General features: G+C 31.0%; 1 protein-coding gene across 4 annotated transcripts in view; it reads right to left on the bottom strand.

Annotated features, from left to right (window-relative positions):
• LOC130645101 (utrophin-like) overlaps nucleotides 1–13996 on the bottom strand; it is a 52128-nt gene that overhangs the window by 24626 nt on the left and 13506 nt on the right. For 3 of the 4 annotated variants that reach the window (XM_057450967.1, XM_057450966.1, XM_057450969.1), the window contains 20 exons: nucleotides 12029–12144; nucleotides 11593–11708; nucleotides 7567–7746; nucleotides 7040–7221; nucleotides 6398–6709; nucleotides 6081–6243; nucleotides 5735–5917; nucleotides 5535–5657; nucleotides 5096–5419; nucleotides 4679–4999; nucleotides 4053–4385; nucleotides 3555–3881; nucleotides 3193–3356; nucleotides 2832–2991; nucleotides 2537–2698; nucleotides 2098–2244; nucleotides 1295–1780; nucleotides 1048–1197; nucleotides 583–906; nucleotides 152–400 (listed from right to left, as the gene is read on the bottom strand). In XM_057450967.1, coding sequence (XP_057306950.1) covers nucleotides 152–400; nucleotides 583–906; nucleotides 1048–1197; nucleotides 1295–1780; nucleotides 2098–2244; nucleotides 2537–2698; nucleotides 2832–2991; nucleotides 3193–3356; nucleotides 3555–3881; nucleotides 4053–4385; nucleotides 4679–4999; nucleotides 5096–5419; nucleotides 5535–5657; nucleotides 5735–5917; nucleotides 6081–6243; nucleotides 6398–6709; nucleotides 7040–7221; nucleotides 7567–7746; nucleotides 11593–11708; nucleotides 12029–12144 — 4522 coding nt within the window. Of the gene's footprint in view, nucleotides 1–151; nucleotides 401–582; nucleotides 907–1047; nucleotides 1198–1294; nucleotides 1781–2097; nucleotides 2245–2536; nucleotides 2699–2831; nucleotides 2992–3192; nucleotides 3357–3554; nucleotides 3882–4052; nucleotides 4386–4678; nucleotides 5000–5095; nucleotides 5420–5534; nucleotides 5658–5734; nucleotides 5918–6080; nucleotides 6244–6397; nucleotides 6710–7039; nucleotides 7222–7566; nucleotides 7747–9253; nucleotides 9406–11592; nucleotides 11709–12028; nucleotides 12145–13996 lie in introns of those variants that run through there. The other variant, XM_057450970.1, reaches the window with a different exon arrangement.

The following is a 13996-nucleotide window of genomic DNA, read 5'->3' as shown; positions in this document are numbered from 1 at the left end:
TATTTTGTTAAAAAGATATAACATCAGTGGCCTTTTTTAACTTGTTGCTACTTCTTTGAAAGCAAAAACAAAAATACAAAACAAAATACACACAATTAAATTAGAAATTTTGCTGGATAACTATATAACAAGAATCTATTCTACCCAATACCTCTTCTTCTGCTAACACCCTACGTTGTTTTACTGGCGGTTGCTGCTCTGCATTTTGAATTTCTTTCAATTTGGAAAGAAGTGATGCTTCAACATCGTTGCATTTTTTTTCCATATCATCCCATCGTTTATAAATTTTTTTCTCATAAGGCTCGACAATACTTGAATTTCCCTTATTTGCAATCTCATCCCCTCGACTCTTTAATGAATCCAAATCTGACTCTTTAGAGGTTATAAGTGACATAAGACCCTATAATAAATAACAGATATTTCTGTTTTAGTTTTTGAGATTGCCACGAGAACAAGTGTGTAAACACTCTCTGTACAAACAATTATCATGTGAATTAATCTCACATACAAAACATGTTATTCTAATATATATCTTACAACAGTCTAAACATGCAACTAATAAATAAGAAAATACACACCAACCTTCAGTTTGTTTAGTTCCATCTCAAGGTCAAACTTAGCTGACATCCCACCGATAGTATCTAACATGCTTAATCTACTATCGATCCAAACATTTAACTCGTCAACTTTCTTTTCGTAATCATCAAGCTCTTGAACCCAATTTTGCAGTGTGTTTAGCTTGTCACTGGACTCCTGTTTGATGTCAAGGTATACCTCACGTATGTCACGAACTCGAGTCTCCATGGCTACAAATGCAGGCTCTTCAGACATTTTTGCCAAATGTGATGCATTGCTACATAGTTGTTGTGTATCATTCGCTTTTTCATTTACTGATTTAACAATCCCCTAATATAAAGAAAAACATACATTTGTTGCTTTGCCAGTTTTGAATATCAGTATGTCTGCTTTTAATGGGTGAAAATATGTGTGGAATAAACCTTCTAAACAATGTCAGAAATGGCAACGTGAACCAACTGTGGAACTTACTTGTACAACGTTAATGCTTTCTTCTGGCGTGACAGGGAGAGGCTGCAAAACGACACCTTGAAGACTCTCACTGGTTTTCTTTAACCAAACATCTAGACTTTCAAGATTGGCATACACTGATTCTGATAATGGAAGTGCATCTGCGAATACCTAAATTTGTTAGATTTTCATTAATTCCGTTTATTTATGAATAAAAACTAGTAGAAAAACAAAGTTGAACGCCATGCAAAAAGTATATTTCACATACCTTTTCTTTGCTCTTCAACATTTCCTTAGCTTTTTCGAAGTCTTGCTCAACTTGCTTCACTTGTTGTTCAATTCCACTGCTGTTTTTTGTGGATAAATCTTTTGCATAAGATTTAATTGTCTGAATATCATTGTGGATAGCATCACACCCCTTAGCAAGTTCCTCCAAATTTTCGACAGCGATATGGATTTCGTTGACTTCAGGTGAAACTAGTTTAATCTTTTTTGATTTCCTTTTCAAATTATCAATGTCTGAAAGAACACTACCTTCTAACGCTGCAAATTTCATTTCCAATTCTTTTTGCCTGGGCCTTGTTTTTAATACTTCAAATGTCTCAAGTAATTTCGTCCACCTTGATTTTACACCATCTAGTTTGTCCAAAAGATCCTGGTGATTGGCAGGTTTTCCTGTATTCAGAAGTTCCTTTATCGATCTCTCTGCAGATGAGACTAATGCTTCATTCAGAGAAATCTCCTCTTTAAATGCCTGCACACAATATATACATGCATTAACCTTTTGTTAGTGGCTATAGGTACAGATTTTTATTTCAAATCTTGAACATATCATTAGCAACAAATAAAAATACAGGATTTAAACTTCATGTTAATTTAGAGAACAAAAATTCAATTAGGAATATGAAAGCATTTCTACTTTTTTAGTAAATATATTTAATAAGTATTTGGTCTTGTCTGTGAGTGCGTCGTTGTGAGTGTATCGTTGTAAGTGTATCGTTGTGAGTGTATCGTTAAAAAAGGAAAAAAATGAACTGTAACATAAATAAAAATAATATCACGCTGACATACATCAATATATTCATCTGAAGTATCAATGTTTCCATTTATACGATCATCAGCATCTTTTTCCACTTTAGTAAGCCAATCATTGATGTTCACAAGATCTTTTCGAAGCTGTTGGCGCTTCATCAGTTCACCTTCAAGTATATGTTGCACCTAGAATTTAGGAATTATTTTATTAAATAAATTCGATGATTGCAATTTTTTTTGTAAAAGTATATGTATACATTTTTTAAAATTAATTTCAACTGAATAAATTCATTTAACATTCGTATCACCTAACAAATGTTAAAATTAAAAGACATGCAAATATGAAAAGACAAGGGAGGGCTTTGGCCATTGTTAAATTATCGGGAGAAAAAAAGTTATGCCCAAAAGGCCTATTGATTTAAAATGAATTAACACATTAGTCATTTATCATTAAAGCAAATAAACATCCTATTGATACCTTTTTACATCTTTCTTTAGTGTCATCCAAGCGAGATTTATAATCACCCAACATATTGTGAACTGTGGAAGTGCAAATATCACTTTTTATTATGGTAGCACCCAGCTCATCAACCTTCACAGTTTCCTCAGGTTTTAGCTTCTTAGAAACCTCATCTAATACCTATTAAGAAATATACATGGTTGGCAAACTTGCTTTTAAGTATATTTTACGTCAATATTTGGCAGCATTTACTTGCAGAACAGCAGTGAAATCTTGTATATAATTATAGGTTTTAAGTAACTTTGAAACTTACAGCTAAACATTTTTGCAATTCGTTATCATCGCCATCAAGTTTCTCAGAAGACTTTGCAATGGCTGCATCTAGTAATTCCATTGATCTGTATAGAGTTGACAATAAGCCATCAAAATCATCCATACTCTTTTTTCCTTTCACAAGTTTAACATTGATATCCCTAGATAAATGTAAAAAAAGCAAATATTAGCTAAGGTCCAGGTCGCATGCAACAAATTTTCAGCAACATTGTCCAGGTTTTCCAGAGCACAAGAACAGTGAAAAAAGTGTTCCAGGTGTTCATTAAATTTTCCAATTAGCTTGGTATACACTGATGATGGCACAAATGCTACAAAATGTAATAACACCAGATTTTACTTACTTAGTACTAGAAGAGACATTGACAAACATTTTGCTTGCTAATTCCAAATCTTTAACAACAGGAGGAGTTTCTGCGTCACTAGGTGCTGATGAGATTAATTGTTGGACAATGTTGGTGTAGTCTTTAATGATAACACCCTTAGCTTTTAACTGAGCATCAATAACCTGTAAATAATTCATTGAATGCATCATTATATTTGAAAAAAAGACAAAAAAGGCTTGGGTAGATTTCATTAGTCCAGAAAATTTTTGTCTAATAAAATGAGCGACACTTACTTTTCTCATTTATATGAAAAAGTTCTTAGTGATAAAACAAGATATACTTTATGGTAGAGAAAAATCTGTTTTAATTGTTTCTGTTACCTCATATTGTTCTAACTTTGATTTTAGGGAAATTTTGTCCAGCTTGCTCAAATTTTCATTCTTAAAACTATTTTCCAATCCTTTCAAATATTGCAGAATTTCTTTAACACCTGCGTCAACTTCCTGGAATTTTAAACCAGCATTTCGTAAGTTTTCCTTCTGCTTCTCAGTGGTTGCAATGATACCAGACCATCTTTCACTTAAACTAGTCAGCTTCACCTTTAACGCAGAGGAGTACTCTGGCTCAGATCGGTTAATAATCAAGTTACAGGTTTCGATCAATGAATCAACTTTCTTCTGCACTGTGGCAATGTCTTGTTGTAAAGCCTAAAGTAGCCAAAGACGAATTTTTCATTAGTATTCTATAACGCATCAATTTGTGTCTATAAACAAAATTTCTGTCTAGTGATCAAAAGTATTCAAAAAATCAATTTCTACATATTTTTTCTTACTTTACTTAAATTATCATGGATTTAATATAATAATAATTACACTTGCCTCTACTTCTTGAACTTGAGATTCAATTGTTTCGGCATCTCCTTCAGCAATCGTCCCAGTGATTTCTTCCAAAAATTTGTCAACATCATCCATCCAGTTAAAGGTTTCTCCCATTGCAGTTTCCAATTCCTTTGTTTGTGTCACAGCCTCGTTTACACGTTGAAGGCGAGCTTCTGTAATATTTTTACAATCTGACCATTGTCTTCCGAGGTCAGTCAACTGTTTTTGAAACTTTTGTATCTTATCAGGAGATAAGTTTCGCAACATTTCTTTTTGCTGCTTAGTTAGTGTTTTCAAATTGATTTCTTGATCATGAAGCTTCTGCAATTTTGTCTAAAAAAACAAAGAGCAGTTTCTAGAACATCATATGTCAAGTACATATACAAAATCAAGAAAAATGCATGTCTAAAGTACTCTAGCCCAATATAAAAAAGTAAAGAAAATTTATTGATTTCACAACATCAATCATTATTTCACTAACTTGTAGTTTTTTAATAAAATTGGAAATAAATTCAAGATGACACTGTTTTGTCTTTCCTTAATTTATTTTCCTCGTAACACAGTTCTAATTAAAGAAGAATGGAAATATTACAAGCACTTAAAAAAACGGTAAGATCTAAAAATACCTTAAGATTTTCTGCTAATTCCTGCATTCTTCTAATTTCATTATACTTGAACTCTTTACTGACAAATGGAAAAACCTCGTCAACTACGGTACGAATAGCTTCCATGTGATTCAAAAATTCAGGTGGTGGCGTACTTTGAATGACTTCTACAGTAGCCTTTTGTTTTTCTTGTAAAGAAATTTCAACATCTTGCAGCTTTTGTGTAACAGTTTTTACTTCCATTTCAATAGCTGACTTTAATGCCGGATCAGGGATGTGTTTACTTTCCATTAACATTTTTTCTAATGAGGTACGACACTGTGCAAGTTCTTTCAACTTGATCTACAGAAAATAGTGTAAAACGTGAAACAAATTTACACAAAATCCTTTTTTACTAATATTGCAATATAACTTGAAATAATCATGAAAGGGCATTACCTCAATTCTTATCAATCTTTCCTTTGGATTATTTTTCAATTCTATGTATAGTGTTTCCACATAGGTCACAATTTCAGTTATCATTATGAGTATTTTCTGGGTTTCCTCAATAAATACTTTCTTTTTCTCGGATGAGTCAATTACATTTTTTTGATTGCTTAAATTGCGACTAAGTGCCTCCCATCTCTCATTGAAGCTGTTGATGTATTGTTGTAGCCCTACAACAGATTGACCGGCAGTTCGGGTCTGTTTCACCAATTCTTCTCCTTTGGTACACAAAACCAGGATGCTAGTTCGTCTTTTCTGCACAGCTTGCTCAAGTGACTACAAAAAAAATTACAAGAATATTTACAAATACAACACAGTAAAAATAGCAAAAATGTGTTCCATTTAAGGAAACTTTTCTTATAACATTGTGGTTCTTTGAGACTACAAATACCTCAACAAGTTCTTTTTGGGGGTTCATTTGAGGATTTAATAGTAGTTCTGTATCTGAAATCCACAACAAGTTTTCTTCTAACTCTTTCAAAAATGATTGCAGTTGATCTTCCATTCCCTTAAACTACAAAAATAGACATATAACATTTAAAAAGTATTTAGAGAATCAACGATCCTGGAAGAATTGAAGCTAAACCATACATGTTTTGTTTTTGCATTTAGCATGCTTGCAATAGTATTCCATCGTTGATTAAAATCCTCCATTGTGTCTTGTATTCCCTGTATTGCAGGTGAATCTTCTTCCATTGTTTGTGCAACACTTTGCGCAGCAAGGTTAAAATCTCCAAATGAATTCTGCTGTTGCGTCAACTCAAATTCGAGCTCCTAAAACATATATGTTGAATTACCTAAAATGCCTGATAAACCCAATTTTTTAATTTTTCATTTCAATTTTTAGATATTTTAGCTTTTTAAAACAAAGTTTTATTATAAGTTATTGCAAAGCCATGAACTTAGACCTATGTTAAAAACTATTTAAATTATGTACCTTGAGCTTATCCAATTGCTTTGCAATTTCGTTCTTGTCACCCATGTCTATTACTGAAATATCTTTCAAAGCTTTTTCTTTCTGAAACAACCAGTCACTTAAACGCTGCTCTTCATTTCGATACTTTTGCCAACTGGTTAGAATCTCTTGGAGATGAGCCCATCTAAAAATTCGGTGAAAGAATTAATTTATTTGTATTACCTCTAAAAACATTTTGTAATTATATTTGAGAGAAGCTAACACCAAATTTTTAAACATGACGTCGTGACACCACTTACGTTATTTAATTTGACTATTAGAATAGATGAGGACTATACCTATGTTCTGTCCATTTACATACAGCTGACCATCTTTCACCCAAAGTTGCAAGTTGTTCCTCCAAATCCGCTGTGGCGTTTTCCGACTCTGATTCATCAACAACAACAACCATGTGACTCAAGGAGTTAACGTGTTGTTGTTGACTCTCCAGATCTTCTTGAAATCTTTTGTGTTCTTCCACTTGTTGTTTTACAGTTTCCAAATCAGAACCAATAGGACCAGCTGATGACATTTTACTTTCAGCCTTTGTTAACCAATCAGCTAACTCTTTTAACTGCTTCTGTTGTAGTTTCATCAAGTGCTGGTGCAGTCTACATTGTTGTTCAAATACTATATTATTGTACTTTTGTATTACCCAAATGCAAACACAGTACAACATAATTTAATAATATGGAAGTCATTCCCTGTTACATTAAACAGATCCTACAAAGGACAAAGTATGCAATATATTTTTTGTCTAGATGAGCATAGTTCATACTTTTGTTTACTATTCCTTTGTCCTATAATGCTAGATTAACTGGATCAAATAATGTTTTACAAATGTGCAGTTGGTTACGCAGATATAAGGCATATGGCCCTAACAAACAGAGGTTGGAAAAAATATTCCATGCAAAAAACTATTTGAAACAGAAAAAACTTACTCTGACTGTCTTTGCATTGCTGATACACGCAAATTCTCCCACCTATCACTGAGCACTGCCATTTGTTCTCGTATATCCTTCTCTTCCTTTCCAATAACAATTCCTTCATTAATTAGCTGACTTCCAAACTCAAGGACACTTCCCACGCTTGTTTGATGTGACGTCAATACCATCATAAATTCCTAAATTTATGATGCAAGAAAACACAAGCATTACATAGGTCAAGATAAGTAAGTCGTCATAAAAGGTTTTTCCATAAATTTACTTCTTAAGAAAAACTATAAGCTAAATTTTGGGTTTCAAAGAATTATGCCAAGCTACAATTCTGTTAAAACTTAAGCGCAAGAGTTGTCACAAAATAAAAATGTCTGTAAGAATAGCTGCAATCTTGGTTGCAATAAAGTGTATTCTTTTAAGTTTGCAAGGGACTGTGTGATTTTGCAAATTTTGAAACCTGAATCAAACGCATAAAAAAAATTGAAATAATATTGTTTATTTTTCCATGTAAGAAGGACCTTTCTTCCTACCTCATGTTCTCGAAACTGCTCCTTCACTTGGTCAACATTAACAGAAACTGGTTCTTGCTGATTTAACTGTGTTTCTGCATGAAGAAGCCATGTTAAGACTTGGGTAAGTGTTTCGTTATAATCATCCCACTCTGACATATTTGAGACAGAAGATGGTGTTGGACTACCCGACCTTGCAGCCTAATAAATATCAAATTGAAACAACCATAAACATACCATGATAATCTTTTCCATATAAAATTTATGTTGTTAAAAAAAGACAACTCAAAGATCAACTAAAAAGGTATATTCTTTCATAATATTATGTCCACATTTAAAAACAAAAGGCACAGAGCATCAACAATGTATATGTTATTTTTTCTCTAGAATTAAGATGTAAAAAGAACTTTTTCACACAGTAACAATAACAAAAAACACTTTAAGTGAAATGATACATAATTGGAATTATATATATGCAATTGAAGTTTGTGGTTTATCAGTGCCCAATAAAAGCATATAATTGCTTAGATAAGGGAAAGGAAAAAATCCACAAAATATTATAGTTACTTTCTTAAAAATCACAAAATTATTACACAAACTTTAATACTTAAATTTGTTAAGTTTACAAAATCAGTTTACTATAACAAGTCATGTTTTTTCATCACCCAACTCAACTGCTTAGCTTTTACTACAATTACAAAAAAAAAATAAAAATATAAATAGGCGACTCCTAGGTATTTGTAGATAAACTTTAAAACTATTTATGTTTTGTAATCCATACAAAGTGAATCATTTTTTAAAGATGCATACTCCCAGCCTCACCTTTATGTTTAAATGCTAAACAAATGAATTAAGTTTTATTTATCCATGGACAACCCTTTAAATCTGTATTGTCATGGCCACACTTTTCATAGGAAGTTAAAGAAACACTCGACAGTCTCTTAAAATTGAATTTAAAAGCCTAAAGTGCCTTAAAAAAAATTTGAAATCTTTTTTATTTATTTTTAGACATTTTTAAAGAATTGAGCTTCAAATTTAATTCATAAAAAATATTTTAGATCAATAAAAAAATCATACCAAAAAATCTAAAACAGATAAAGCAGAAACTATTAGAATGTCATGGAAAATTGTGTTCAACTATTTTGATATCCAAGAAATACTCACCTTTCTCAAATAAGCGTCCCTGTTAAAAAGTATATTTAATAATTAGTGTCTCTTCTACTCCTGTGGTGCTCATTTCAGAACTCAGTTCACCAAAATACTACAAATTTACCTGAATAACTATTTAGTGCGACAAGGTATAGTGTTTTATGATTGTTTTCATATGTAGTTAGGATTGTTATCAGTATATGTTTGTACTATTCGAAAGTTAAAATTCTTTCTTCAAAAAATGTAAGGTTTTTGTAATGTTTTTATAAACTCAGACATATCCAGTTAGAGCTCTACTACAATGCAGCAATCGTGTGAAGTGCTTATTCAAGTAGCATTTTACATAACAGCAATGTACCATTTTGAGAAGACAATAAGTTGGAGAAGTTCGATAAGTTGACTATTGCTGCGGGCCACTTCTTTAGACAGTTTCCTTTACATGAAAAAATCTAATACCATTACTTTAATATAATACAAAAATTTAATGTGCCCCTTTCCCTAACAAAAAAATTCCTTTCTCTCCTTCCCACTTATAATATAGCAATACATGATTACATACCATATCACTATAAACCACAAACGATCCAATAATAATGATGGAAAGAAGCAAATGCTATTTTAACTTATATCTAAAGTTTCTGTGGAAAAAAATAAATTTGTTTCAATAAGACATGAACTCATCTTGCTCTGTCAACAAAGTATTACAAAGACAAACGACACAAAACATAACAAAGTTCATATCAAAATATTGACTTAACAATAATACAGGGACGCAGATTCTATTTAAAATCATAAAAGGATTTGTTTAAAACTTAATAAAAGGTTGAAGACAAAAACGCATAAGATGGATGATACAAAAAGTAAACATTCTATAAGAATAGCTGAATATTAAAAGCATGCCAGGGTTTATAGGAAAACATTAAAAGTAGCTACAAAATAAAATGTAGAAAACAAACACCTATTAAAATATTCGAATGCATTAAAATATAATAACACATGTTATTTAAATCAACAAGTATTTCAAACTAAAAGAAACATTAAATAGTGTAATTTTATAGAAAACGATGTAGCTTTCAATTGACACAACACACTAATATACACTATATCCATTCTAACATGGTGAAGAATAACAAACAGTATAGGATCACCATCACTAATTTTTTAATAAATCCAAGGTTGCACTGTTTATACCAATTTAAACAATAAGAACTGAGATTAAGTCAGTTTTTTAAAAAATAAACACAATTAAATGAAGTCTTATTAATGCTTTGGGATCCACAGCAATTAATCATATTCAACCACAAGCTTTTTATTACAAATAATTAAGTTAATTTGTAATAAACAATCATTTCCGACCATAGAAGGCTCTTATAGGGAGGTCTGAAGAACTAAATAAAAAATAAAAAATAAAGTAAAAGAAAGAAGATAAACAAAAAAAAAACCTGACAACTTTCTTTCAGTATTGTATTATTCACTGAAAATATACCCTCCTTAAAATTTAATTACTGGAATAATCAGTAAAACTATGTCATGGGACAAACAATTATAATAACCTAAATACATATTGACAAAAACATTAGTTGAGTTCTTTAACATCAGCTAAACACAAATGTTTCTTCAAAGATTGTTTAGGCTTTAAACAGTAACATTATCACATTGTTTTGTTTTACAAGGTGGAGATGTTTGCATCAGGCGTGAGTAAAGGGAAAACTATGAGACAGCAGATAATAAAAACGAAAGAGTTGAAGTTCTGTGGTTATTATTATTGATTCGTGTTTCTGCTTTATTAAAAAGCTGTTAAATGATTACTAAACCACGGAAAAGTATATACCATATGTTTAACATATTTCTGTCATTCTGTTTAACTTGAAAAATTACTTTTACTAAATTTTTAGATTTAGTACACTACTTTTTTATAAGAACCTATTTTTAAAAAGATAGAGCCTAAAATCTTTATTAAATATAAGAGCAACATGTAAAATTACTAAGAAATAATTATTTAGTCCTTTGTCCAATTATACATGTATTTTTCAACATTTGAAAAGCATCCAGCCTCGGCTAATAACTAATAGTTCTGGTAAAAGAAGGTGTATAACACAGTCTACTACTTTGATTTGCCCTGTATGAACTTTTAAAGACACTGTCACTGCACAACTTCTGTAAAACAATGAGCAACTAAACTCATTAATTATGCAGCTTCTGTTCTTGGAGTAACATCCTGGCAGTATACATGAGATCCCAGCTTGCTAAGATTTCAGAAGTATTTATTTCATTCTTTCACAACATTAAGGAAAAATTACCCTGTTAATGAGAACATAAAACATGTTCAACACTAAGTTCTTCACCATTAAAATGAATAAAAACTAGCTAATCAAAATCATCACATACCTACTTACAAAAATCTTTATTTTACTTCTTTAATCCTCACTAAAATTACTTCATAACATATAAAAGAGTTGTTTTAAGTAAAGATTTATTATGCTGTATTATGAAAACAGTTATCACAGTTATCAACAACACCCAATAATAACGAAAAGTTGATATTTGTTTACACACAACAGTCCATCTATTGCAGGTTAATGAACAATCAGATTAAATCTTAAGTAGCTTGAAAAATTAAGAAGATCAAGAAAGCCTTAAAATCATGTCTATAGTTGATTAGATAAACATCATAAAACGCTCAAGGATACAAGGAGACCAAGAATGTGAAGAATGAGTTCTTTATCTTGATGCAGTTGATGTTAGCCTTTGTTTGATGTTGTGCAAATAATAGAACAAATTATGCATAAAAACAAACGTGCATGCTTGGCTTGAAACAATAGTAAGTATTAAAAATTTTAACAAAGATGACCAGTTGTTATAGCAACCACTGTTGCCTTTAAACCTGTAATTAAATACCTGTTGTTCTAGTTCTGAACCTTCGCTTTCTGTTTCTTTTTGTTTGGATAATGCTTCATACATAGCAGAGACGTACATTATTATTGATTTTTTGTCGGGATGGTCAATGTTCACATCTAGAAATGAAAGTTTTTGTATGTTTTGCTTTATTACTAAAAGACCAAAGACATACACAATTTAACACCTCTTTCAATCCATGCTAGGATAGAAAATACATGTTAAGCAGAGAATGATGTTGTTGTTGAGATCTTTTTATATGTGCCAAAATCATCTGAACAAAAGACAACAAGTAACAGAACTGTGTTGCAATACATTTTTCCTTGTTTAAATTTCAAAAATTAATGTTACAACCCCTGCAAATTTTAAAATCATGACATATTTCATCAAGAATCTTTCTTTTCACGCAACACTAAAAATATTTTGACTAAAAATTTACCTTCAGGATCAAGTAAAGAAGGAACACCTAATGAAGTCCTAGCCTTCTCAAATGCATGTGCAAGATTTATATTTGGCGGTCTTCCCAGGATCTTTTGATAATCAAACAAGTCTGGTCTAAAAACAGTATGAACAAGAAGATCAGTAAAATACTTTGCAAGAAAAACATTGTCACTATAATTATTGCAGATTAAAAAGAAATCTAGCAAAGATGAGAATTTAATTCTTTGTTCTCTGCAGTTTTTTATAAGAGAATCCATGTTTCTTTATTTTTTATTTTTATCGTTTTTAAAGCTTAAAAACTACAGTTAATAAATTGCTTATGAAAAAAAAATCTCATGAGTCTTGCAGATAGAATGAAATCAGCGATTGCGCTAGTGAAGTCAAAAATGATTTAGCCAGTAAACCACAAACACAGGAGACCTACTAAAACTTATTTTTGACTTCAAGAATTCAGTTTTTTGAAAGTGTTAACTACAATTACGAAATTATTTTTTGCCTAATTTTGGTTGTTAAAGATTAAAAAGATTTTTAATAGCCATCACAATGTTGTAGAATTATGATGTATTCAACATAATCCTGTATCATACAGAGCAGACAAACATAAAGAAATCATTTCTGAAAAGTGTGGGCGTTTAAAGCTATTTATCTAATAAACATTTTTTTCAATGTTACTCTTCGCTTTGGGGTAAAAGATAGATTTAGTATACAATTATTCTCTTGTAGGTTTTGTACAAATATATATATATATATATAAAACAACTTCGTTTCAAACTCAAAATTTCATGTGTTCTTTGAACACAATCTTCAGCCAACTGACTAAAAATTTACAAAGTAAACGTTTAATATATGTTCTCACGTATATGCAATGACTTCGTTTGGCGTCAGTCATTAGTGTCAAAATTCGCCAACAAGATTTTGTTTTAGTGTCTGCATTTCGATCATTTTTCTGGTTCAAAAGGTTGTTTCCTTTAAAGGTTAAAATTTCATACTTTTTGTTAAGGCAAAGGTACAGTTTTTCGAACTGGGTTTATACCAACATTTTTGATAATTTTCCATCGAATATTTGGTGTTTCCTTGTTCTTCTTCAATCGCCATACTTCTTTTTATTAAGCTGTATCATTCATGTATCGTTCTGTGTTGAATGACTTCTTATGGTTTGCATAACGTTTCTTAAATGCCAATATAATTTGCCTCATACCGTGAATTTTCTTCAGACATCAGATTAGTTTGGTAAACAATGCATGGTGTTAGGCATTGGTGGTTTAGGGGACATTTTTTTTTTGATGCAGTTGCAGTTTTGTTCTTTTTGGGAAGGTTTGGTGTTAATGTTTTTATTATGGGCATCTATGTGATGTTAGGCACACAATTGTAACTTACTTTAACGTTGTTTTGGTTAAATATTTTGTAATTATTGTGTTTTCGAGTAAAATGTTTGTCGATTAGCAATAAAAATTGCTTTGCGATTCTTGTTTTAACATTTACGCTGTAGGGGGGGTTAAACCAAATTATATTTCTTTTTCTGTTTTTTCTGTTATTGTTCTTTTTTTTGTTTGTGTTTATAAGTTTTTTGGAATAACCTGAGTTTGTGAGCGCTGTTTGTAGTAAGGTATAGATTGGAAAAATATTTTTTCGTTTGCAGACAGTAGTGAAAGTCGTTCTTCTAAGGCTATTGGAGCTTGTTTAATAATTGAAGATGGATGGTTGGATTCTACGCGTATGTAACTGGTTTCGTCATTTCGGCACCATCATGTGCACCCATTGTAATGTCAAATAAACCACTGTTCGATTTAACCCATGATTCATTACCGTTAAACAATAAAGATATTTTTGAATGTTTTATGATTTATTCTTCTTTTTTAGAGATTTTAACAGTTTTTTGGCAAATGTTAATGCTTTATTTAGTGTTGTTTCATTAATTTCGTTTCCTTAACATCAAACATTAAGAATTTATGTTGTTTTTATTTTC

The sequence above is a fragment of the Hydractinia symbiolongicarpus genome, chromosome 5, assembly GCF_029227915.1.
Source record: "Hydractinia symbiolongicarpus strain clone_291-10 chromosome 5, HSymV2.1, whole genome shotgun sequence".
Taxonomy (NCBI): domain Eukaryota; kingdom Metazoa; phylum Cnidaria; class Hydrozoa; order Anthoathecata; family Hydractiniidae; genus Hydractinia; species Hydractinia symbiolongicarpus.
Note: the sequence above shows the minus strand (reverse complement) of the source record. Positions and strands in the feature narration are given on the sequence as shown.